The 24,311-nt window shown below is 44.6% G+C and overlaps 3 protein-coding genes across 3 annotated transcripts; all 3 read left to right on the top strand.

Annotated features, from left to right (window-relative positions):
- Positions 1 to 897: 897 nt before the first annotated feature.
- Positions 898 to 2,733, top strand: LOC105080305 (IQ domain-containing protein F5-like). The gene is made up of 3 exons (XM_010969250.3): positions 898 to 915; positions 1,097 to 1,210; positions 2,284 to 2,733. The coding sequence occupies exons 1-3, from the start codon at positions 898 to 900 to the stop codon at positions 2,731 to 2,733; spliced, it is 582 nt and encodes a 193-aa protein (XP_010967552.3).
- An 8,488-nt stretch (positions 2,734 to 11,221) lies between these two features.
- Positions 11,222 to 14,379, top strand: IQCF3 (IQ motif containing F3). The gene is made up of 3 exons (XM_010969102.3): positions 11,222 to 11,239; positions 13,088 to 13,132; positions 13,884 to 14,379. Exons 1-3 carry the CDS (start codon positions 11,222 to 11,224, stop codon positions 14,280 to 14,282), a joined length of 462 nt encoding a protein of 153 aa, XP_010967404.1. The 3' UTR covers positions 14,283 to 14,379.
- A 602-nt stretch (positions 14,380 to 14,981) lies between these two features.
- On the top strand, positions 14,982 to 23,724 carry IQCF2 (IQ motif containing F2). Its single transcript, XM_074344136.1, has 4 exons — positions 14,982 to 15,104; positions 18,841 to 19,113; positions 22,376 to 22,468; positions 23,318 to 23,724. Exons 1-4 carry the CDS (start codon positions 14,982 to 14,984, stop codon positions 23,699 to 23,701), a joined length of 873 nt encoding a protein of 290 aa, XP_074200237.1. The 3' UTR covers positions 23,702 to 23,724.
- Positions 23,725 to 24,311: the final 587 nt, after the last annotated feature.

Genomic DNA, 24,311 nt, shown 5'->3' with positions numbered 1-24,311 from the left:
TGGTCACCTTTGGTGAACATCAGTTGTTTCTAATTTTGACCTATTTGAATAAATTTGCTATGAACATTCATGCATAAATCCTTCAAAGATACGTGTTTTCATTTGTCCTGTGTAAATACCTAGGAGTAGAATTGCTGAGTTACAGGGTAGAGATATGCTTAACTTTATTGGAAACTGCCAAACCAGTTTTCAAAGTATTTCTACTGCTTCATACATTCCCATTAAGAGATTCAGCTATTGTACATCCTGGTCAATATTTAATGCTTTCAGTATTTTTCATTTTAGCCATTCTCTCGGGTGTCTAGAAAATATCTCATTGTGGTTCTAATTTTATTTCTGTCCTGACTACTGATGTTGGCCATCATTTCATGTCCTTCTCAGCCATTTGTAAATCTCCTTTTGTGCAGACTTGTTTAAGATTTTGCTCCAAACTCATTCTTTCTAAATATTATTTGTTTCCATTGTTTGATTGAACTGAAATCCACAAAATTGAACTCCCTATTAATGATGTTTAAATTGTCTCAAATTTGTTTTTATCAACCAGCCATGTTATCAGACATGACTGACTTTGTACAATTTTGTGCTAATGGGCCAGTATTTTCAGTGTCCTGCTCTTTTAGCCAAATTTTGGTCATTTATGGCAGGAAGAATGGACAGGACTTCTGCATTTTCACCAACATGGCTCAATGGTTGGGAACCATCCTGGTGACTGAGTCACAGGTGCCCGAGTCACAGGTGCCCTTATGACATCATCTCTCTCTCCCCTCCTCCTCTCTTCCTGCTGGAGCTCTGTCTGACAGAGTACAGACCTGAGAGCAATGGAGCCACCTACTTCGTAACTATGGGAAATATACGGGATCGCAGACTTGAGGGATCTGAACCATCTATTCCCAAGTGATGGGGATTCGATGTTGTGTAAGAGACAGCAGGTCTACCCAAAGTTGCAGGCAGGGTGGATTTCCACAGTTAATTAAGGATGCAAGTCCTACATCTAGGGTCTCTGGGCAAGGCAGGAGGTTGAGCACATGGTGGATTTGGCACAGAGTTTACAGACAACAACCTACCCATACCTTTCCCCTCTAAACTCTGATTACAGAAGGATGGCCATGTTTGTCAAATTGTAATAGAAGATGTTGATGAAACCACATTAATAAGAGAGAAAAAGAAGGAAAAAGAGCTGAAGTCTCCACCTTCACCCCCCCCACCAAAGGTAGGCTGATAGAAGCCCTCAAAGTTGAGGGGATCCCAACCTGCACCATGTCTGATCCAAGTCACCCAGGAGTGACAGGTTGTTTTCTATGTTGCCCATAGCTTGGGATGATCAGGAAATTTGTCACCCAAAGCAGGATACATTCATGAGTGAAAGATGGTGCTATGAATTATTGCTCAGGAACCACCACCATAAACTGAGAATGTCCCAGGCCAACCAGGATGAAAGGTTGTCAGATACGACCTAGAACGAATAGGAACTGACTCACTCTTGTTATCCTTTCGTCCTAGTTCCCTCTCGGTCTGAGGAAGGTGGGTGTGACTGAGACATGGAGACTTGGTCGTGGGGAGGAGAAACCCTGACAAGTGGGAATCAGACCATGCCAGGCTGGGGAGGGGGTGGTGAGGGCTGTGTTTAGGGGATGCATAGTCAAGTGCAGGGAAACAAGTCTAAAACTATGTAGAAGTGTGTGTGTGTTTACCTGAGTGCGTGTACATGTGTTAACTGGAGTTGAAGGTGTGAGAACGAAAAGTGAAAGTGAGCAGTTAGTGAGAAAGACTCCAAACTGTGCGGCGCAGGCAGACTTCTGACACTATGACTTGACAGAGGGGGAGCGCAGGCTGTGCACTGGAGCTGGAGTCAGGCATGAAAGCAGAGCAAAGGATGCCACTTGTCCAGCCTGTGGGTGAGGGCTGAAGGAAGTGATACGCATCCCAGGTGGGTGCTCAGGCCGAGGTAGGAAATGATAAACTTTTGACCCATAGATCATGGTGTTCTTATGTAGACTGGCCAACCAGGTCCACGTAACCAGGTGACAGCTAGGGCAGGTGTGCCCCAGGTTACAGATGAGGTCCCTGAGACTCAAGAATTTCACGTCATGTGTCTTTTAACCAAGAGTGACAGAGACAGGACACCTGTCTGGTCTTCTGGCTCCAGCCAAGGGCCTGCCCAGTGCTCCTGAACTTCTGAGGAAGGGGCCATTCTTGATGAAGGATCAGAACCCTTTTCTAGCTCAGGCTGGGGCTGAGGTGGGTGGGGAATGTTCTCTGACTGTCTCTTCATTTTCCTTGCAGCCCCCCCCACCAGTGAAAAAGCCACCCCCTGACAAAGAGCTGCAAGCAATAAAGATCCAGGCCTGGTGGCGGGGCGCCCTGGTGCGCAGGACGCTGCTGCATGCGGCGCTCAGGGCGTGTATCATTCAGTGGTGGTGGAAGCAGAAGCTGGCAGAGCTGCTGGAGAAGAGGCGGCGGGCTGCACTGGAGCAGTATGCGCAGCAAATATGGGCAGTGGTCAAACTACAGTCCTTGGTCCGCATGTGGCGCATCCGCCTCCGTTACTGCCGTTTGCTCAACGCTGTTCGCATCATCCAGGTCTACTGGCGCTGGCATAATTGCCATACCCGTGGCTTTTTCCAGGGCAGCTATGAACTCACAGCGAGCCAGCTGGAACTTGAGCTTGAGATCTTTCTGGGTTCACAGATCTGTCGAATTACAGACTGCATCCCTTTCCCAATAAAGAACTGATCAGGTCTGCTCCAAAACTGTGTCACCAGGTCTCTGTCAGACAAACTCCTCATCTCAGTGAGGGGTCAGGGTAAATGATGGCAGATACTGGGCATCTCACAGGTCAGCTCTGAGGAAGCAGTGGGAGTTGTCAGGGGCCCCATGTGGAGGAGGATTCTGAGAGCCAGGGGCTGGATAAGTGGGGCCTGGGATTGATTAGTAATGTCTGCTATGGGTAGGAGAGTTGGGGTTACAGGACCACCAAGTCAGCCAACTCCAGGGAAACTCCTTGGCAGTGCCATCTATGTAAATGAACATTAAATATATATATACATACACACATACATAAAATACATATACATGTACATGTATATATGAGATATAAGTATAATTCACTTAACCATTGTTAGATTAGCTATGTAATAGTAACCATTATTTAAGATTAACAATTCAGCGGCATTTACTACATTCACAGTGTTAAGCAACCACTATTATGTATATCAAGTTCTAAAATATTTTTATTGTCCTAAAAGAAAACCTCATACCAATAAAGCAATCATTCCCCAGTACCTGCACCTCCAGCCAATGGTGACAACTAATCTGCATTCTGTCTTCATATATTTAGCTTGTGTGGTCTTTTCATATAAATGGAATCATACAATATCTGTGTCTGGTTTCTTTCACTTAACGTGATGTTTTTCTAGGTTCTTCCACAATGTAGCATGCCTCAGCGCTTCATTACTTTCTGTAGTAGCGTATATAACTATTATATGGATATATCACTGTTTGTTTACACATTCTTGATATTTGGACCTTTCGCAACTTTTGGCTTTTATGAGTAATGCCACTATAAATACTTAGTAGCTAAACCATTCTACATCCCACCAGCAACATACAAAGGTTCCAATACTTCTATATCCTTATCAACTCTTATTTTTCCTTTTAAAAAAAATCTAGTCATTCTATCGCCAACAGACACATGAAAAGATGCTCAATATCGCTAATTATCAGAGAAATGCCAATCAAAACTACAATGAGGTATCACCTCACACCAGTCAGAATGGTCATCATTCAAAAGTCCACAAACAAACAAATAAATAAATGCTGGAGAGGGTGTGGAGTAAAGGGAACCCTCCCACACTGCTGGTGGGAATGTAGTTTGGTGCAGCCATTTTGGAAAACAGTATGGAGATTCCTCAACAGACGAAAAATAGACCTACCATATGATCTGACAATCCCATTCCTGGGCATACATCCAGAGGGAACCTTAATTCAAAAAGATACATGCACCCCAATGTTCACAGCAGCACTATTTACAATAGCCAAGACATGGAAGCAACCTCAATGTCCACTGACAGATGACTGGATAAAGACATTGTGGTATATTTATACAATGGAATACTACTCAGACATAATAAAATAATGCCATTTGCAACCACATGGATGGGCCTGGAGACTGTCAATCTAAGGACGAGAGCCACAAAGAGAAAGAAAAATTCCGTATGATATCACTTATATGTGGGATTTAAAAAAAAAAAAAAAGACAAACGAACTTATTTACAAAACAGAAACAGACTCACATACATTGAAAATAAACTTATGGTTACCAGAGGGGGAAGGGGGTGGGATGGGATAAATTGGGAGTTCAAGATTTGCAGATACTATTATATATAAAATAGATAAACAAGTTCATACTGGATAGCACAGGGAACTATATTCAGTATCTCGTAGTAACTTATGGTGAAAAAGAATATGGAAACAAATATATGTATGTTCATGTATACTGAAGCATTATGCTGTACACCAGAAATTGACACAACATTGTAAACTGACTATACTTCAATAAATATACACACACACACATACACAAGAAATCTAGCCATTCTAGTGAGTATCAAGTGATGTCTTGCTGTGTTTTGTTTGGCATTTCCCTCATGACGAATGATGATGGACATCTTAATGTGCTTGCTGTTTACTTGTATATCTTCCTTGGAGAAAAATTTAATCCAGTTTTGAAAAAATGTTTAATTGGGTTGTGGTTTCCTTTTTGTTGTTTCAATAAATATTTAGGTAATGAATGAATACACAATTCTATCCAGGCCCTGGGTTTGTGGCTTTACCATGGTTCAATCCCCCTCCCTGAAACGACTGTCCCACCACCCCGAATGAATGGTTCTCTTGACAACCATCCCAGATCCACCATACCGCAAAGACATGTCTTTCTCAACCTCTTTGAATTTTTATTTCTCTTTGCCAGTGTTTGTGTGTGTGCACGTGCGCACACACGCTGGGTGGTGGAAAGAGGAGGTGTTATTGTGTCTCCATTTCTCCAGTACTGTGTTGCATACTTTTCTCCATCTCCATTGGAGATTGGTCTTCCACGCTGTCTCTCTGTCTACACTTCATAATCTTGTCTTTCACTGTATCTATAATGATCTCTTTATGTTCAACAGTAGTTTCTCCCTCCGTCTCTGCCTCCTTCTACCTACATCTTTTATAATGTTGTCTCCTTGTGTGTTTCTCTGACTCAGTGGATTTTCTGATCTGTAAATTGCTAGTAGGGATCATTTTCTTTAACCTGCCAATCCTCAGACACAGATCTGCTCTTCTAAGCCCTGACACCCCTTATCCCTAATAGCTCCACAGAGACGGGATAGAGAATCCCCACGCAAGGCACCCACATGATTGCTCCCAGGTGATGGAGGCACTTACTTAAGCCTCAGCCCAGGATGCACAAGTAGTGAGAGGGATGTCAGAATAATTTACACATATGGCCACAGTGATTGGTTCCAGGATCTGCACACGATGCAAGCCAGGCCAATGAGACTCAGTCTGGAGCTGACTATAAGAATTATGAAACCAGAGCTGCTGCGGAACACCACAGGGAAATAGCTGGCTGAGAATGGAGCCAACACAGAGGAAAGTAGAGCCAAAAGATGGAAAGAAAGCAACTAAGTCCTAAGGATTCCTTTGGGCCTCTAGATCCAGTCGTGTCTGAAGCTACCACCCACTGTGCTATGGGAATTCTTCGTTTTGTGAGCCAAAAAGCCTCCATTTTCACTTAAGTCAGTTTGCTAAGACAGACAGCAAAAAAGCAGGAGACCTCAGCAGATTAGTAAACACTTAAAGGAGATTGAATTTTATGTATGTTGCTTTTTAGGAAGTGGTTTCCAAAGATTGGTTTTTGAATTAAAAACTTGGCAGAAGGTATACCTAGGAAATTCTTGACAGCAAACATGGGATTATCTCTCATTTAATGTGCCCAGAAGACTGGGACATTCTTGTAATGCTATGTAGTGTTGTAAAAAAAAGGAAACTGCTGTGGACTGATAAATAAATCAGCTTATCGTCTAGAATAAAAATGGTCTGAGTGTGAATGTAATCATGGATTGGTCACCTATGAGCCAAATGTGGAGTTTTATCATTTGCCTAGTTCAACAAGTCAGCAGGAGGAAGCCTTGGGCAACCATCAGCCAGAAACAACTGCATGAAGACTAGACAAACCAGTCAGGTCCTTCTCTTGCCTTCTGCTCCATTTATGTGAAGCTTATGTGCTGTGGATAACCTCTGAGCTCTGCCCTCTAAAGGAAGTGGGCAGTCTTCCCATGAAGAGAGCCTATCAGGGGTGTTGGACCTGAGAGAGAAATAGTTAGGGCAATGTTTTTCAAACTTTAACATACGTCCCAATCATGTGGAGGGCTCATTAAAGCAGATTTCTGGGCCCCACCTAGCATTTCTGATTCAGTATATCAGGTTCCCAAGAATGAGTATTTCAAACAAGGTTCCAGGTAATGCTGTGGCTACCATTTTAGGGAACTTCACTATGTTGATCCCTGGGGCAGTGTTTAATGACGATGTGGTGGCTGTACATGAAAGCAGAACCAAAGTAACAGTGGTTTGAACAAATGGAGGTTTCTCTTTCCCATAGAAGTTCAGAAACAGGTGTTCCAGGCGTCGTGTGGCCCCCACAGGGTAACAAATCCTGGCCCCTTCCAACTAGTTATTCTGCTCTATGTGGCCTCTGTTCCTAAGGTCACTTCATGATCCAAAATGGCAGCTTCAGAATCAGTAATTACATCCACAATCAAGCCAGCAAGGATGAAAGAGAAGGAGAAAGGCATGCTACCTCTCTTTAAGGGCATATCCTTGAAGTTACACATGCCACTTTTGTCCCCAGCACAGAAGGACATAAAAGAAGACCTGAATAAATAGGAAAAAAATACTATATAGTCATTGATAAAATGACTTAACATTGTAAAGTTGCCAATTATCTCTAAGGTAATCTGTAAATTAAACTCAATCCCAATAAAAATCTCATCAGGAGTTTTTGGGAAATCATCAAACTGAGGCAAAAAAAATCATATTGAAGAATACATTTCCACAATTAACACAATTTTGAAAAAGGAGACTGGGAGAATGATCAGTCACACTGAAATACGTTACAAACCTATAACAGCAAAGTGTTAACGTGAAGCGCCAGCGATTAAGAATCTAAGGTGAGGCTTAAACATTTATTTAAGGATTTGTTGGGATTCTCCTTTTACTCCATTTCCCCTCCTTCATGTGTACAGCTGGGCAATAGCCTCTTCTCCACCCTGGCCAAAAAAAGAGGTTTATTTTCTGGATAAGTTAAACCAAAGAGCATCTGGACTCAGGGATTTCAGGCTGAAGGCAGAGGCGAAGTGCCAGACTGAAATGGAGAGGCTGGTTGGAAGTGTGCAGGCTGAACAGTGAGACCTCCAGCCCTCTGTGCCAGCTCAGCTTCCTGAAGGCCTGTGGTCAAGTTTCATTTTCCTACTCTGACTCAAGGTCCTGGGATCCTTCCCTAGGGAATCAGTCCGTTACTGCTACCCAAATGCTGCGTAACAAACTACCACAAGCCTCAGTGGCATGCAACAGTGAGTGTGTTGACCTAAGCTGGATTCAGCTGGGGTGGCTTCGCTGGGAAAGCTGTGCTCCATGTGCTCCTCCTCCTCCTCCCACCAGCAAGCTACCCGGGCATCTTCTTGTCTTGCCAATGGCAGAAGTGCAAAAGGGCAAACATAAATGGGCAAAGCCTTTCAAAGCCAAGGCCAAACTTGCATGCCATCATTCTACCTCATTCTACTGGCCAAAGCAAGTCACGTAGCCAAACCCAAGGCACAGGAAGATGGATTCTGTTCCCTTATGGGAAGAAACTTCAAAGTTCCACAGCAGAAGATGTGAATATAAGACCACTCATGCAACCTTACACAAGCTCCAAAGAGTAAGACAAATGAATACTGATGGCTAGGCTCTCCCCCACTGAAGCAAACCCCAGCTCTGCCTTATGAGTCTATACTGAACAGCATTAGTAAGCCCCACCCAGGCCCGCTGAGCTTCCCTTGGACTTTTTAGTGTTCTTCTCTTACACATAAATAGGCAACATTCAACGTAAATTGTTACAATTTGCATAAATCTTCTAACATGAAAGACTGAGACAAAAACAGAAAAGAAATAGAGGGAATACTGGGAACAGAAGAAAAATGTTAAAAAAAAAAACCCTATAACTAATATTCTAGACTAATAAGACGATAAATCAATGAAATAAGAATAGTATCCCATTAAAGAAAAGACTATTTGGAGGACAGGAAAGAGCTCTTGAAAGTTAAGATTCTTTTAAAAATGGAGAGAATAAAAAAAAATAATAAATTTTTAAAAAATTTAAAAATGGAGAAAATCTTCCAAAAAATAGAACAAAAAATACAGAGTTGGAAAATAATGTCGAAAATATTGAAAAATTAGAAGATCAATCTATGATCTCACTAATAGGATTTATATATGAAAATGAGAAAATTGAAGGGGAGAAATTATTATTTTTTAACTAATACAATAAAGGTTTCCAGAGTTGGAGGACATGAATTTTCTAAACTAAAAGGCTAATCAAGCATCTAACATAATGAATGAGAGAAAAATCTTGGAGACGTTGAGAACAACATGTTTATTGGGTATGAGGGACCTGGGATGGTTAGCTGAGAGAACTGTCAGGGGAGGTGCGACAGCTGTTTCTAGAGAGTAGGATTGAAGCCACAAATCTAAGACCTGGATAGAATGGTGTACTCGTTACGTAAGTATATATATTGAAACAACAATAAATTCTTCACATCAGGGATAAAGAAAAGATCTTAAAGCTTCCAGAGAGGAAAAAATAGGTCATATCCCATGGACAAAAAAAAATCAGAGTAGCAATAGACTTCTAGAAGAAACTGGAAAAAAGTCCTCAAAATTCTGAGGAAAATGATTTTCAATCTAGAATTCTATACTAAAGCAACACCATCTACCAGTCTTGAGACTAGAATAAAGTCATTTTCAAACATGCAACTCTCTACAAATGCACATCCATGCACCTTTCCTTAGGAAACTATGATAGAATGTGCTCAATCAAAATCAGGGACTAAATACAAGAAAGAGGGAGACACACTGGGCAGGATCATGTTTCTGTCACTTGGGGACGATGTCAATGTAAAACATAAATGAGAATCTAATAGAAAAAAATACGTGACCCTGGGTGGGAAAGCATGATTATAAAGGGGGAAATGAATGGAAAGATATCTGTGCAACGAAAGACATCATGGAAAAAGTTAACAGGCAGATGATGTCTGGGAAGGGATATTTGCAACATTTCTTTCCAGCAAAGGATTATCCAAGGAAGTCGTACAAGAGAATGCTGGGAATCCAGTAGAAAAAGAGGACAAGGATAGGATCAGGCAATTACACAGATACCAAATGGCCAAGATGCAGTAATCACAAGAGCTAAAAGACACGGAGAAGTATGGGAACACAATGCCATTCCAAGGACTTCACCTGCGTGAGTCACCACAACAGCACCATGATGGAGGAACTATGTCACTATCTCCACTTTACCCAGGAGGAAACAGACGTAAAAAGGCTGAAAGACTTGCCAAATTCACACAGCCAGAAAGGGTCTGTGTCAAGACTGGAGCCCAGGTACCCACCCTTAAGAATCACACTCTGCTCAAGTCTCTGGTCGGAGAAATGCAAATTAGAACAGCAAGGCGATACCACCTGACATCTTTCAGTTCAGGAAAAATTAGTCAGTGATTGACAGAGATTAGACTGGTGCTGGTGCGGCCACTGTGGAGAGCAATCTGCCAGGATTTAGTGGCATGGAGGAGCCACCTGTCCTCCGACTCAGCAAGCCACCCCGTGTGTATTCCTGGAAAACACCTCCCACAGCTGCAAAGAGAGGAAAATGCTCCTTGCAGCATTGACTGCTGTAGACAATCATGGGAGGTCACTCAGAAATTAATTCAGAGGAGACAAACGGGTTGTGCTGGGTCATGAGTACATATGGAGTCATTATCTGTTGTCCGATTATGCATATTTTTAAACATCCTGGTAATAAAAAGAGCTTCTATGAAACTGGGAAGAAAGGGAATCGGAGTGTACTCCATGGCACAGTGTCATGGCACCTGTGCAGTCAAGAAAATGTAAACATTAAATCATGATTGGACCTCAACTGCAAAAAACCTCATGGGGAGGAAGAGGGGAGGGGAAAGTGGGGTTGTTCTGAGTAGGGCAGAAAGCTAAATCTGCATCTTCTTTAGTGAGAAGTTGATAGATAATGCCTTCAAATAAAGAGGCCATGCCAGTGTCAGCGTGTTGCTGGGATCTAGAGGGAGCTATCCAGAGTCCGTTAAGAGAAAGTGAATGTGGCTGGGAAGTGTCTGTCAAGACAGACAGAAAACAGCTGGTTTTTGAAGCAAGCCTGGATAACTGACTCCTTTAAAATATGACCACCGCCACAACCAGAGGACTCCACAGTGGGGGCGGGGGGTAGGATAGGGAGCGATGCTATCTCTATCTCCTAGGTAATGACTCATGTTTGGGAAATTCCTCCAGCTCACTAACTTTCAGACATAGGATAAAAGGACTTGTTTTGTTATAAGGAACACGTATTGTCTTGCTAAATGCAACAAAACAGCTTCAGAAGGACAGGGGATTACTACAGCTGGAGGGAGGGAATAGAAATTGGCTGAGGTACATCCACGCCAACCCTTCCTTGGCCCCTTCTAGTCATCCTCCATACCCACGCTGATCCCCATTAAAGGAAGGACTTTCTCACCCACTGAAGAAGGGCACCCTGGCAGACAAAGCAGATGGGCATGGGCGACAGCCTGAGCCCACGCACCTTCCTCTGCATCATATGAGCTGCTCTACTCAGTGGCTGCAGACAGGACAGTCTTGTGGGTGGACCAGACCAGAGAACATCCTTGGGAGAAGGCAGACTTTCTGGGGCTGTGGCTCTACCGAAGACCCACGTCCATCCCTGGTAGGAGGGAAATGGACAGGTGTGTTTCCACTTTATCCAACAACTTTGAGACTGGAAAAGTCAATATGGTTCCTGAGTCATAGTTGCCCTTGTGACATCGTGACTATCTCCTCATCTACCATCCTTCCTGCCTCTGCCAGGGCCAATGGAGCAGCGACCAGAGGGGGGTGTGAACACCTGAAACACTGCCCCCAAACCATGGGCAGTAAATGCTGTGTAAGACTTAGACGCTCCCTTCCTCAGGGGTGGGGAGTTGCCCCATGGCCGAGAGAAACAGCAGATGATTTCAGAGGACCCAGTGAAAGAATCGGGAGCTGGGGCTATGAGGACTTTGCATAGAGGCTGATCCTCACTCATGTTTTCTCTCTACATTCTTTTTTCTTTTATTTCTACTGAAGTACAGTTGATTTACAATGTTGTGTTAGTTTCTGCTTGTATAACATAGTGATTCAGTTATACATATATATTCTTTTTCATAGTCTTTTCAATTACAGGTTATTACAAGCTATTGAATGTAGTTCCCTGTGCTATACAGTAGGACTTTGTTGTTTATCTATTCTGTATATAGTAGTTTATATCTGCTAATCCCAAAATCCTCACTTATACCTCTCCTCCCCAGTCCCCCTTTAGTAACTGTAAGTCTATTTTCTATGTCTCTGAGTCTATTTTGTAAATAAGTTCATTTGGGTCATTTTTTTTTTAGATTCCACATATAAGTGATATATGTTTGTCTTTGTCTGTCTTCACTTATGATAATTTCTAGGTCCATTCATGTTGCTGCAAATGGCATTATTTCATTCTTTTTTATGGCTGAGTAATATTCCACTGTATGTGTATACATACACACACACACACACACACACACACACACACACACACACCCCTTCTTTACCCAATCATCTGTCGATGGACATGTAGTCTGCTTCCATGTCTTGGCTACTGTAAATAGTGCTTCTGTGAACACTGGGGTGCATGTATCTTTTTGACTTGGAGTTTTCTCTGGATATATGCCTAGGAGTGGGGTTGTTGGATCATATGGCAAGTTTATTTTTAGTTTTTCAAGGAATCTCCATACTATTTTCCATAGTGGCTACACCAAACTACATCGCCACCAACAATATAGGAGGGTTCCCTTTTCTCCACACCCTCACCAGCATTTATTGTTTGTGGACTTTTGAATGATGGCCATTCTGACTGATGTGAGGTGATACCTCATGGTAGTTTTGATTTGCATTTCTTTGATAATTAGCAATGTTGAGCACCTTTTCATGTGCCTATTGGCCATTTGTATATCTTCATTGGCAAACTGTCTGTTTAGGTCTTCTGCCCATTTTTGGATTGGGTTGTTTGTTTTTTTGTTATTGAGTTGTTTGTATATTCTGGAAGTTAAGCCCTTGTCAGTTGCATCATTTGCAAATGTTTTCTCCTGCTCTGTAGATTGTCTTTTCATTTTATTTATGGTTTCCTTTGCTGTGCAAAAGCTCTTAAGTGTAGTTAGGTCCTATTTGTTTATTGGTGCTTTTATTTCTATTGCCTGGGTAGACTGACCCACAAAAACATTGATACAATTTATATCAGAGAATGTTTCACCTATGTTCTCTTCTAGATTTATGGTGTCCTGTCTTATGTTTATATCTTTAAGCCATTTTGAGTTTATTTTGTGTATGGAGTGAGGGAGTGTTCTAACTTCATTGATTTACATGCAGCTGCCCAGTTTTCCCAACACTATTTGCTGAAGAGACTATCTTTTCTCCATTGTATATTGTTGCCTCCTTTGTTGAAAATTAATTGACCATAGGCGTGTGGGTTTATTACTGGGCTCTCTGTTCTGTTCCGTTGATCCACATGTCTGTTTTTGTGCTAATACCATGCTGTTTTGATTACTATAGCTTTGTAGTATTGTGTGAAATCTGAGACAGCTGTTTCCAGCTTCATTCTTTTTCTTCAGCATTGCTTTGGCAATTCTGGGTCTTTTGTAATTCCATTTAAATTTCAGGATTACTTATTCTAGTTCTGTGAAAAATGTCCTGGGTAACTTGGTATCTCCCTACATTTTTATTGCAGAAATCTGCTCCAGATGATGATGCAGCAGAGAGAGAGAGGCAGAAGGTAGGTGGGGTCCAGGAGCATGAGAGACCCACAGATCATTTGCCCTCTGACACGAGAGTCCCTGGAAGTGGAGACTCCATCTCTAGTCTCACCAGAGTCAGCTCAGTATTGCCCTCCAGTTCTTGTAAATATCCTCTCTACTCTGGGTGATCTGTGTTAAGGATAAAGAAGTGAGGAATCAGGATGCCCACAGGCAACATGGAAGGTGGGATGCAGTACAGGGGGAACTGGAGAGCTGGAGAAAGAGCAGCCTGGGCCTAGAAGGATATGGGGGTGACTGAGAGGTAGCAGTGGACATCAAAAGAAATAAGCTGGGGGGAGACCCCAAGGGGCTATGACATGGTATGAGGCATCAGGAGTCAGCATCATGGGCTGGAATTTGGGCTGAGATGCAAGCTATAAATGCAGAGGTTCATCCTCATGAGGACCATTTGGTTCCTTACGTGCAAGTGAGGTCTTCTGGGTCAGAAATCATTTCCACTGATTCCAAGAACCTGTGAAGACCACAGGACAAGAAGCCTATCTCCATTTTATGGACAAAGACTCTGTGACCCAGAGCATGAGCAGATGTGTTCATGATCACAGACAAGACAGAAGTAGAGTCAAGAACCCACCCAGGTTTCCTGGGTCCTCAGAACCAACAGGGGAAAGGCCGACTATTAAGAGGGTAGATCAAGTCCTCTGGGGCAGACACTAGAGCTGTGCTTGATGGTAACAAATTCACTGGGAGTCCTCTGCTTTGCTTGGTTAGTTGCTTCTTGCCAAACAACGTCAGAGAGCAAGAGAGAAGGCGGCTGGGAAGATCCAGGCCTGGTGGCGTGGCACCCTGGTGCGTAGGACCCTGCTGGCAGCCGCCCTCAGGGCCTGGATGATTCAGTACTGGTGGAAAACGCTCGTGTGGAAGCAGCTGCATAAGCAGCGGCAGGCCATTTTGAAGAACTATGTAGTCCAGGAGCAGGCGGCGGTCAAGCTCCAGTCCTGGGTTCGCATGTGGCAGTGCCATCAACGTTACTGCCAAGTGTGCAATGCTATCTGCATACTCCAAGCCCCAAAGAGCTGCTTCACCTTCCAGACCAATGATGTTTCACAGGCACAGTATGGAGGCACTTTCAATCAGCCAGAGTTCCACATTGAAATCCTATCAGTCTAAGAGTGCTATAGAGTGGGGAACTGGCTCCACTGCCCCAATAAATGTCTGACCAGGTTTTGTGTGTTTCAGTGACTCCCACACGATGGGGAACCCAAGGATTCAGGCCCTGCCCTTCCTCTTCTGCTTGGGGAAATACTTCAGTATAGGTACCTCTCCCTCCCTCCTCCACCCCCACCCATTACTGCCCATGGCTCCTACTCTAGACTCAGTGGCCATATGCCACTGACTCTATCCAAATCAGAAACTGCTGATGAGCCAGGTGTCCCATTCCACAGCCCTAGCACCACTCTTGTCTCCTAAACTTGCAATTGGGAAGTGTTGGGCTTTATATTCCTGGAGACTCTGGGTACCTCCCCTTATAAGAGTTGCCTCCAAGCCCATGCCACACACTCAGCCTGCCTTCACGGGCTAGCTGGGGTTGCACCCACTGGCTTTCTATTTCTACCCAAGTCAGTTACTTGGGTGGCTCTCCTGGGAACAGAGCAGCCTAGAGAAAGCACAGGAGGCTGGTCTTAGTGATGACTGGACACAAGGTTTTGCAAGCTTCATGCTAACTTGGATACTACTTTCTCTGGGAAATCGCAGATATCATGATCTTAAGAAACTTGAGTTCTGCCTCCATCCTCCCTCCTTAGGACCAGCTTCTCCAGGCTTCTGAACACTAAGAACATTCTCACTGATATCAATCACCTCCCCCCTATGCATGACATCATTCTTAGTGACTTCAACATTGACTGGATGATGCCCCCAAGCCCCCTGCCTCTCACCTCCAGTGATTTTGGCTTCCATCCTAGCTTAGTCATCCACTCCTATGATCCCACTGTAAATCAATCCTTCTGAAGCTGTCTACAGGGAAGGACCTTTTTTTTTTAAATCCAATCCATCATAGACCAAATCTTTTGTAAAACGATAAAAATAAATGGAAAAGGAACACAGAATATAAGGCTTGTTTTTAATTATTAGAGTGAACATACATAAAATTACTATTTCAATTTGCTTTGAAGTTTCTAAATGCTTACTCTCCATCTCTGTACTTATCTCAGCAGTAACAAAGGCACACCACACTTGAGTGGCCTCGCCCTAGTCCTTGTGTCACCAAACTTAGGTTCAACTGCTCATCGTTTAAGAATTCAATATTAAGAGACATCTGCTGGGTAAAAGGAAAGATAGCTTTATTGGGAAAGCTGGCAATCCTGGGGATAAGGTAAACTCATGTCCCGAAGAACCAATACCTGACTTTTTAGGTTTTGTTCAGAGGTAATATGAAGAAAAGAGGAAGGGGCTACGTGCTGAGAGGGCTGTGGGAGTGCATGATCAGTTCATGGACATTCTTTTGATTGGTTGATAGTGAGTAACCGGGAATCAACATCAACCTTTTGGTTCCAACTGGTCTGAGGTCTACATGCTTGCAGGCAACACAGAGTTAACTTCCTCCACCTGGTCAGGGTTTCAATACAAAGTGTGCCCCATAATTAAAAAGTCCATCCAGACTATCCCCTATTCTAGCTTTTACATCTCCTCATAGCAAAATATGTTGTCACTGACTCCCCTTCCACTCCTCCCATTCTCTCCTACACTCCCTCCAGCTGGGCTTCCCGTACCTCCAACTCCACAGAAACCATGCTCATCAAGGGTACTCAATGAGAGAGACTGTGGCGAAAATGACCAAAATTACTTCCCTGGTTGTATCTGTGCCTCTTTGCAATGTGACTCTAAATCCATTGGTCAAGGGATGGAGGCTACTTTGCCTCCTCTTGTATCTAGGCTTCCTTTGGACTTTCTTTGGCCAACAATATGCAACAGAAACAGTATTGTGCCAGTTGCAAGCCTAGGCTCTAAAAAGCCTTGTACAGCCATCTGCCACATGCACAGAAGATTACTGTTGTAGCATGAGAGACCACATGGGGCAGAGACGAGCCATCTTTGATGGGGCCATCCTACATCACCAGCCCCCCCCCCCCCCCGGTTCGCCTGCCAACTGACCACATATATCTGAGTGGGCCTTGCTGAAAGCAGAACAATCACCCAGAAGAGCCTAGCCCAAGCTGTGACTTCACAGAACCGAATGTTGTTTGAAGCCTCCATGTTTTGAGTGTTTCATTAAATGACAAAAACTAAACACTCTAAAATTACCAACTAACCTGCCTAGTCCAGTGGTCAATTCTCTGCTCTCATTTGTCATCCTGTCTGCATCAGATTGCACAGTTGAAAACTCTCTCCTTGAAATTCTCCTTTTGGATTCAGGAACACCTTCAGTGTCCTGTTTCTCCTTTCTACACTGGCTGCTCTTTCTTATCAATGGCTTCTCCACTGATCAGCCTATGAGGAGCTCAATCCTCAAACTTCTTTTCGTTCCTCTTTATGTTTACTCCTATCTGGTCATGTGGTTTTAAATATTTCGCTCTATCCTTATTCAAATCTACATTTCCATTCTAGATACCTCCTAGGCATTCCATACCCCAAAGTGCAACATACCACTTGACATCCTGCTGTGATGTCTAATTGGTTTTTCGGACATGATGTAGCAGAAACAAAACCTCTCACTCCCCACACCTTATGTTTCTGTCCAAAACTTGCTTCTCGTTATGCCTTAACCATTCGCGCAGTCTGTTTGATTGAAATTTCTCTCTCAATACTGTTTTACTTACCTCCATTCATTCCCTCCCATATCAACCTATCAGGAAATGCTGTTGGCTTTATCTCTGCAGTACTGGAATATCTAAAATACAGCAGGTAGTGAAGATTGGAAAAACTCTCTCTCATGCAACGCTATGGGAATGTAGAATGGGGTAACTGCAGTGGAAAACAGCCTGATGGTCTTTCAAAAAGTTAATACAGAATTACCATATAACCCAGCACTTCTACCCTTAGATACCCAAGAGAATTGAAAACATTTGTCCAAATAAAAACTTGTACAAAAATTTCATAGCTGGATAATAGCCAAAAACTTGGAAACAACACAAACAGCTAAATGAATGAACAGCAAAACAAACTGTAGTACATTCAAACCATGGTAAACTGATCAGCAATAAAAAGAAATGAACTACTGATACCTACATCAACCCGTATGGATCTCAAGGAAGAGTACAGATCTGAAGAGCGATAGAAGCATAGCTCCTGACTTTGGGAAATTTAGGGACTCACAGACCTGAGGGATTTGAACCACCTTTTTCCAAGTCATGGGCATTCGATGTGTAAGAGAGAGCCAGACCACCCAAAGCTGCAGGCAGGGGAAAGGTGCATTTCCACAGTTAATTAAGGATGTGAGTCCCTATCTAAGGGTCTCTAGGCAAGGCAGAAGGTTGAGCATGTAGTGAACTTGGTAAAGGGTTTATAGAGAACAACCTACCCATACTTTTCCCCTCTAAACTCTGATTACAGAAGGGTGGCAAGTCGGATGAAATCATAACGAAGGATTTTGATAAAACCACATTGAAAACAACGGGAAAAAAAAAGAAAGAAAAGCCTCAATCTTCACCCACCACAGCAAAGGTAGGCTGATAGAGGCCCTCAAAGTTGAGGGGGATCCTGACCTGCACCATGTCTGATCAAAGTCATCCAGGAGTGACAGGTTGTCTTCCATGTGGCCCATAGCTTGGGATGATCAGGGAATTTGTCACCCAAAGCAGGATACATTCGTGAGTGAAAGATACTGCTATGAATTATTGCTCAGGAACAACCACCATAAACTGAGAATGTCCCAGGCCAACCAGGATGAAAGGTTGTCCTACCAGACCTGGAACAAAAAGGAACTGACTCATCCTTGTCCTTTTGTCCTAGTTCCCTCTCTGTCCGAGAAAGATGGGTGTGACTGAGACATGGAGACTTGGTCGTGGGGAGGAGAAACCCTGACAAGTGGGAATCAGACCATGCCAGGCTGGGGAGGGGGTGCTGAGGGCTGTGTTTAGGGGATGCATAGTCAAGTGCAGGGAAACAAGTCTAAAACTATGTAGAAGTGTGTGTGTATTTACCTGAGTGCGTGTACATGTGTTAACTGGAGTTGAAGGTGTGAGAACGAAAAGTGAAAGTGAGCAGTTAGTGAGAAAGACTCCAAACTGTGCGGTGCAGGCAGACTTCTGACACTATGACTTGACAGAGGGGGAGCGCAGGCTGTGCACTGGAGCTGGAGTCAGGCATGAAAGCAGAGCAAAGGATGCCCCTTGTCCAGCTGTGGGCGAGGGCTGAAGGAAGTGATACGCATCCCAGGTGGGTGCTCAGGCCCAGGAACGTGATAAACCTTTGACCCATAGATCATGGTGTTCTTGTGTAGACTGGCCAACCAGGGCCACGTAACCAGGTGACAGCTAGGGCAGGTGTGCCCCAGGTTTCAGATGAGGTCCCTGAGATTCAGAGTTCCACGTCGTGTGTCTGTTAACCAAGAGTGACAGAGACAGGACACCTATCTGGTCTTCTGGCTCCAGCCAGGGGCCTGCCCAGTGCTCTTGAATTTCTGAGGAAGAGGCCATTCTTGATGAAGGATCAGGACTCCTTCCTGGCTCACTCCGGGACTGAGGTGTGTCCAGAATGTCCCCTGACTGTCCCTACTTTTTCCTTACAGGCCCCTGACAAAGAGCTGCAAGCAATAAAGATCCAGGCCTGGTGGCGGGGCGCCCTGGTGCGCAGGACGCTGCTGCACGCGGCGCTCAGGGCGTGTATCATTCAGTGGTGGTGGAAGCAGAAGCTGGCCGAGCTGCTGGAGAAGAGGCGGCGGGCTGCGCTGCAGCAGGACATGCGGCAAAACTGGGCAGTGGTCAAGCTACAGTCCTATGTCCGCATGTGGCGCATCCGCCTCCGTTACTGCCGTTTGCTCAACGCTGTTCGCATCATCCAGGTCTACTGGCGCTGGTATACATGTCAAAACCGTGGCTTTTTCCAGGGCAGCTATGAACTCACAGCAAGTCGGCTAGGACTTGAGCTTGAGATCTCTCTGGGCTCAAAGATCTGTCGGATTACAGACTGCATCCCCTTCCCAATAAAGAACTGATCAGGTCGGCTCCAAAACTGTGTCACCAGGTCTCTGTCAGACAAGCTCCTCATCTCAGTGAGGGGTCAGGGTAACTGATGGAAGATACTGGGCATCTCACAGGTCAGCTCTGAGGAAGCAGTGGGAGTTGTCGGGGGCCCCATGTGAAGGAGGATTCTGAGAGCCAGGGGCTGGATGAGTGGGGCCTGGGATTGATTAGTAATGTCTGCCATGGGTAGGAGACTTGGGGTTGCAGGGCCACCAAGTCAGCCAAACTCCAGGGAAACTCCTTCACAGTATCATCTGTGCCCCCTCCACCACCACCACCACCACCACCACCAGTTCTGCAGCATGAAGGCCTGGGTCATCTGATGCTCTGAATCAATCAGTGTATTCCCATTAAATTTAGAACAGGGCTCATTAAAGCAGATTTCTGGGCACCATTCAGCATTTCTCATTCAGCATATCAGGTTCTCAAGAACGAGTATTTCTAACAAGGTTCCTGGTGATGCTGCGGATCTAGGGAACCTCACTAAGTTAGAAACACCTCCAGTTCTTCCCCTTTGAAGTAGGAAAAGCTCAGTTTCTGCCTCGTACAAGTCTTCTCCCTGAGTGTCTCCTTTAGTACTCATACAAAACACAATTTCTGACACTTTTTGGAAAAATCCATTTCAATCCTTTCCCTTCTCAAGAAAATGGGCTGTGAAGCTGGAAATGCCACACTCTAATCATGGACTGATCTTTTCTATGACCAGCTTTCATTGTTAGTCCTTCTAAGAGCTCACCCAGAGTCACCTCATGAGAACAGATGACACGTCTGTCACCCAGGAAATCACAAGAATTTCAGGAGCTCTGTTTCAGGATCCAGTTCAAAGACTAAATATTAGAACAAAAGATGCTCTTATCACTTAAGAAATTACAAAGGTTTCAGGAGTTTTGTGCCAGGGTCTAGGGGCAAAGATCAATATATATTTTCTATTATCTCATAAGTCTAATATCTCAATGTAAGAAACAATCAAAGGTGAAGGGAGTGCCAAGATGGTGGAGTAGAAGGACATTCATCATTCTAAGTGAAGTAAGCCAGAAAGAGAAAGAAAAATACCATATGATGTCATTCATGTGTGAAGTATTAAAAAAAAGAAAAAAGGAGGACACTAATGAACTCATTTACAAAACAGACACACTCGCAGACATAGTAAACAATCTTCTGGTTACTGCAGGAAAGGAGGTGGGAAAGGAAAAATTTGGGCGTTTGAGATTTGCAAATGATAACCACTGTATATAAATAGGTAAAAATCAAATTTCTTCTGTATAGCAGAGGGAACTATATTCAATACCTTGTAATAACTTTTAATGAAAAAGAACAGGAAAACAAATACATGTGTATATACATATGCATGACTAGGACATTATGCAGTACACCAGAAACTGACACATTGTAACTGACTATACTCGAATTAAAAAAAAAAAGAAAGGGGAGGGTATAGCTCAGTGGTAGAGCACATGCCAAGCACCCACGAGGTCCCAGGTTCAATCCCTGGTACCTCCACCAAAAGTAATAAACAAATGGATGAACCTAATTACCACCACCATCCCCCCAAAAAAAGAAAGAAAAAAAGAAAGAATCAAAGGTAAAGGGGACACATCAAAAGAATAGAGACCAGCATGAAGGGCTCCCAGTGGCCAAACTTCGGTCATTTTCAGCACCAAAGCTATTATGATGACAGCAGATTATGACCTATTGAATTAAATATGAACCCATCAGTTCACACTGATACAAATTAATATTTGAAAAGTTAATGAGAAGAGAAATATCTTCCTTACAGTAGAAAGCAACTAATATATGTACGAAAAATTATGGTATTAGAAATTCACCGCTTAGAGACAACTATAGTAATAAATAACTCAGGCAAGAATCATCAAGAAATGCTAACCTGAAGGTGTGGCCAAGACGGTGGCCCAGGAAGACCCTGGCTCACCTCCTCCCACGGGCACACCAAAATTACAACTATTAACAAAGCAGCTATCTATGACAATGACCTGAAGACCAGCAGAAAATATTTTTCTACAACTAAAGATATAAAGAAGGAACCACAACGAGATGGGTGGGAGGGGTGGAGACACAGTACACTCAAGCCCCAAACCCCCGGGGGACAACCCACAAACAGAAGGAGGACAATGACTGCAGAGCTTCTCCCCAAGGTGTCAGGGGTCTGAGCCCCAAACTGGGCTCCGCAGCCCGGGGATCCTGCACTTGGATGACAAGGACCCAGAATCGCTGGCTTTGAAGGCCAGCGGGGCTTGTGCGGGGGAGAGCTGGAGGGCTGTATGAAACAGAGACTCTGTTCTTAAAAGACTCATGAAAAATCCCACGTGCTCTGACACCCAGCACAGAGGCAGTAATTTGAAAAAGATCACCTTTTCCATTTATCATCTACCACTCATTTTTGTTTTCTATTTAATTAATTTTAAGGTTTTACTTTACTGCTTTCTAGATTCATCTAGTCTCTCTCCTTCCAGTTCCTACGGTGCACTGAGGGACTGAGACCTGAATCAAGGGGAGACAAAGTGCCAAGTCTGAGAAGACACGAGAGAGCTGTCTGGAGACAGACTGCCACAGTCTCTCCTGCTCTCCCGGGTGACTGAGAATGAGAAAGGACGTGGTCAGGCCTCCCTGGAGGAGAGCCTTGGTACACAATGGCACTTAGGTGCCCAATCCCTCCACTCTGAGCGCTGGTACATCTCTGACAGAAGGGACCTGAACAGGGAGACCAAGTTCCATGGAGCTTGTTTCTGAGGAAGACTCACTTATGTGGCAAATATCCTAATCCTCATGTCATAAACCGATTGTTAAGTCATAGCTCCTTCCCTCATATTACTCATGCCAGACCTTGGGAAGTAGACAAATCAAAGCTAAAGAACCATCTAGAGACAGGCGCCATGGGGATTCGATTTTGTGTAAGAGACATGGCCAGATACACCTGGCAGGCCCGGGGTGGGTGGTGATCACCTGGACGTCACAGGTTTGGGGAAAAGAAGGGACACTGAGGCCGTGGGCATCTCTGTGTACAGCCTACAGACAAACAGTAGTCTTAGCTCATCCATTCATTTTGTTTAATTCTGATAACAGAAAGATGGCCATTTAATTTTAATTGTAATTGAGGATTCGGAAGAAATAACTGCATGGAAGATGAAGAAGCAGAGGCAGCTGTCGAAAAAAAAGGTAGGTAAAATCTCCACATAGTTCACAGATATCCAGAACATTCCTGTCTGTCACAAGGGTGTGGAATCATGCCTCTTGTGGCTCCAGAGTTTAAAATAATCAGGAGTCAACTCAATATTGGCTTATTTTTCCTCCACTCCCTTCCCAGCATGGGTTCTCTGGGTCTGGGTTTTGGAAAGAATGAAAGCCATTAAGACATGCCTGAACAGATGAGAATGTGAGGACTCTGAATGGAAGAGCAGGAAGTTCACAATATGCGAAAGCTGGGAGTACGGGGGGGTGGGGGGGGGTGGGAGGGTAGAGCTCAGGGTAGAGCACTGCTTACCATGCATGAGGTCCTGGGTTCAATCCCCAGTAGCCCCATTAAAAAAGAAATTATGGGAAGGTTAGGGGCACAGGATGTGATGAAGGTGTTAAAAAACCTACTGCCAGATTGAAATACATTGTTGTGGCACAAAGAAATCAGCCAATGGGGTTAGAATTAGCAGAGAATACTAGGCAAAAGCATTGAGGCCAAATCTCCCAAACCCAATAAATACCGAAGAGGTAGAGAGTGACTAACCAAGTCCCTCAGATCCCTACTGCACCCTCCTAGTTCCTAATGGTTTTTCCCAAGCACCTGTGAGCTAGTCAAGAGGAGGATGCTGTGACTCAGGGCAAGGTGATGTGTCCATATTGACAGACGAGGACTCACCACCCACGACTTCTGCCTCTTAGGCAGTGTCCGGCTAACTCTCCTGAACTCTCCAAGTAAAGGCTGACTGTTAAGAGAATCCAGGCCCTTTCCAGCAATATCCTAGAAGTTGGTGGCAGGCAGTTCCCTGAGTGGTCTCTCTTATCTCTGCCTAGAAAGCTTTAAAAGAGAGAATAAAAGCAGCCACGAAGATCCAGGCCTGGTGGCGGGGCACCCTGGTGCGCCGGACCTTGTTGCATGCGGCCCTCAGGGCCTGGGTCATTCAGTGCTGGTGGAGAATGACCCTGGACAGGCGGCTGCAGAAGAAGCGGAGGGCAGCCCTGATCACCTACGCACACGCCGAGAGGGCGGTGGTCAAGCTCCAGTCTTTGGTCCGTATGTGGCGCGTCCACTGGCGATACTGCCAGGTGCTCAACGCCATCTACATCATCCAGTGCCACTGGCAATGCCACAACTGCCAGACCTGTGCTCTCCTCAGGGGCCACTGTGTGGTCACAGCCACTCACCTGCAGTTCCACATTGAGATCATCAACCCCTGAGGGAGGACAAGAAGGGGCACTGTGTCTCCTGTCCCCAGTAAAGCTCTAACCTGATCTCATATGTCTCATCCTCTCCCCCAACCTAATGGAAATTTGAGGACTTAAGCCATGCTGCCTCCTCTCCTCTCTGCGAGAGAACTTCAGTGAGCTTTTCCCCTTGTGCCCATGGACCCTGCTCTGGAATGACAAGGTCCACATGCTACTTACTTAGTTGTCTAAAAAGAAACTGAGGTCCTACTCTACCCTGACACATAACAGAGCCACAAGTCCCAGTTCCGATCCCAGCCCCATTCCTTTCTTCTCACCGGGGACCTGAGAGACAGGTGGGTTGCATCTTCCTGGAGACTCTGGGTACCTCTGCACATGACAACAGACCCTGAGGCTCTTCCCTGTCAGCCTGGGGTTGCGAATTGGCTGCCATCTCAGATGCCTCAGACAACGGGTCCTTGGCAATCACCTAGTGAAAAGGTCAACGTGTAGCTGACTTGCTGGGAGCAGGGCGGTGCAGCCCCACGTGAAGGACGGGAGGCCGGCCTTAGTGTCAGGTGTCACTGGACATGCTGATGAGCAGGTGATGCCCCTGGGGACAGGTAGAAAAGAGGACTTCATG

This window comes from Camelus bactrianus, chromosome 17 (genome assembly GCF_048773025.1).
Source record: "Camelus bactrianus isolate YW-2024 breed Bactrian camel chromosome 17, ASM4877302v1, whole genome shotgun sequence".
Lineage (NCBI taxonomy): Eukaryota > Metazoa > Chordata > Mammalia > Artiodactyla > Camelidae > Camelus > Camelus bactrianus.
The sequence above is the reverse complement of the archived record's forward strand: the minus strand, read 5'-3'. Positions and strand labels throughout refer to the sequence as shown.

What these genes read in the sequence shown, in the direction of transcription:
- LOC105080305 (XM_010969250.3), top strand. An exon ending in CTTCACCCCCCCCACCAAAG is followed by an intron (nt 1,211 to 2,283) that starts GTAGGCTGATAG and finishes TTTTCCTTGCAG; the next exon opens with CCCCCCCCACCAGTGAAAAA.
- IQCF3 (XM_010969102.3), top strand. An exon ending in CAGAGAGAGAGAGGCAGAAG is followed by an intron (nt 13,133 to 13,883) that starts GTAGGTGGGGTC and finishes TTGCTTGGTTAG; the next exon opens with TTGCTTCTTGCCAAACAACG.
- IQCF2 (XM_074344136.1), top strand. Translation starts at nt 14,982, where the DNA reads ATGCATGACATCATTCTTAGTGACTTCAACATTGACTGGATGATGCCC. An exon ending in ACGCTGTTCGCATCATCCAG is followed by an intron (nt 19,114 to 22,375) that starts GTCTACTGGCGC and finishes TTCTGATAACAG; the next exon opens with AAAGATGGCCATTTAATTTT. An exon ending in GGCAGCTGTCGAAAAAAAAG is followed by an intron (nt 22,469 to 23,317) that starts GTAGGTAAAATC and finishes ATCTCTGCCTAG; the next exon opens with AAAGCTTTAAAAGAGAGAAT.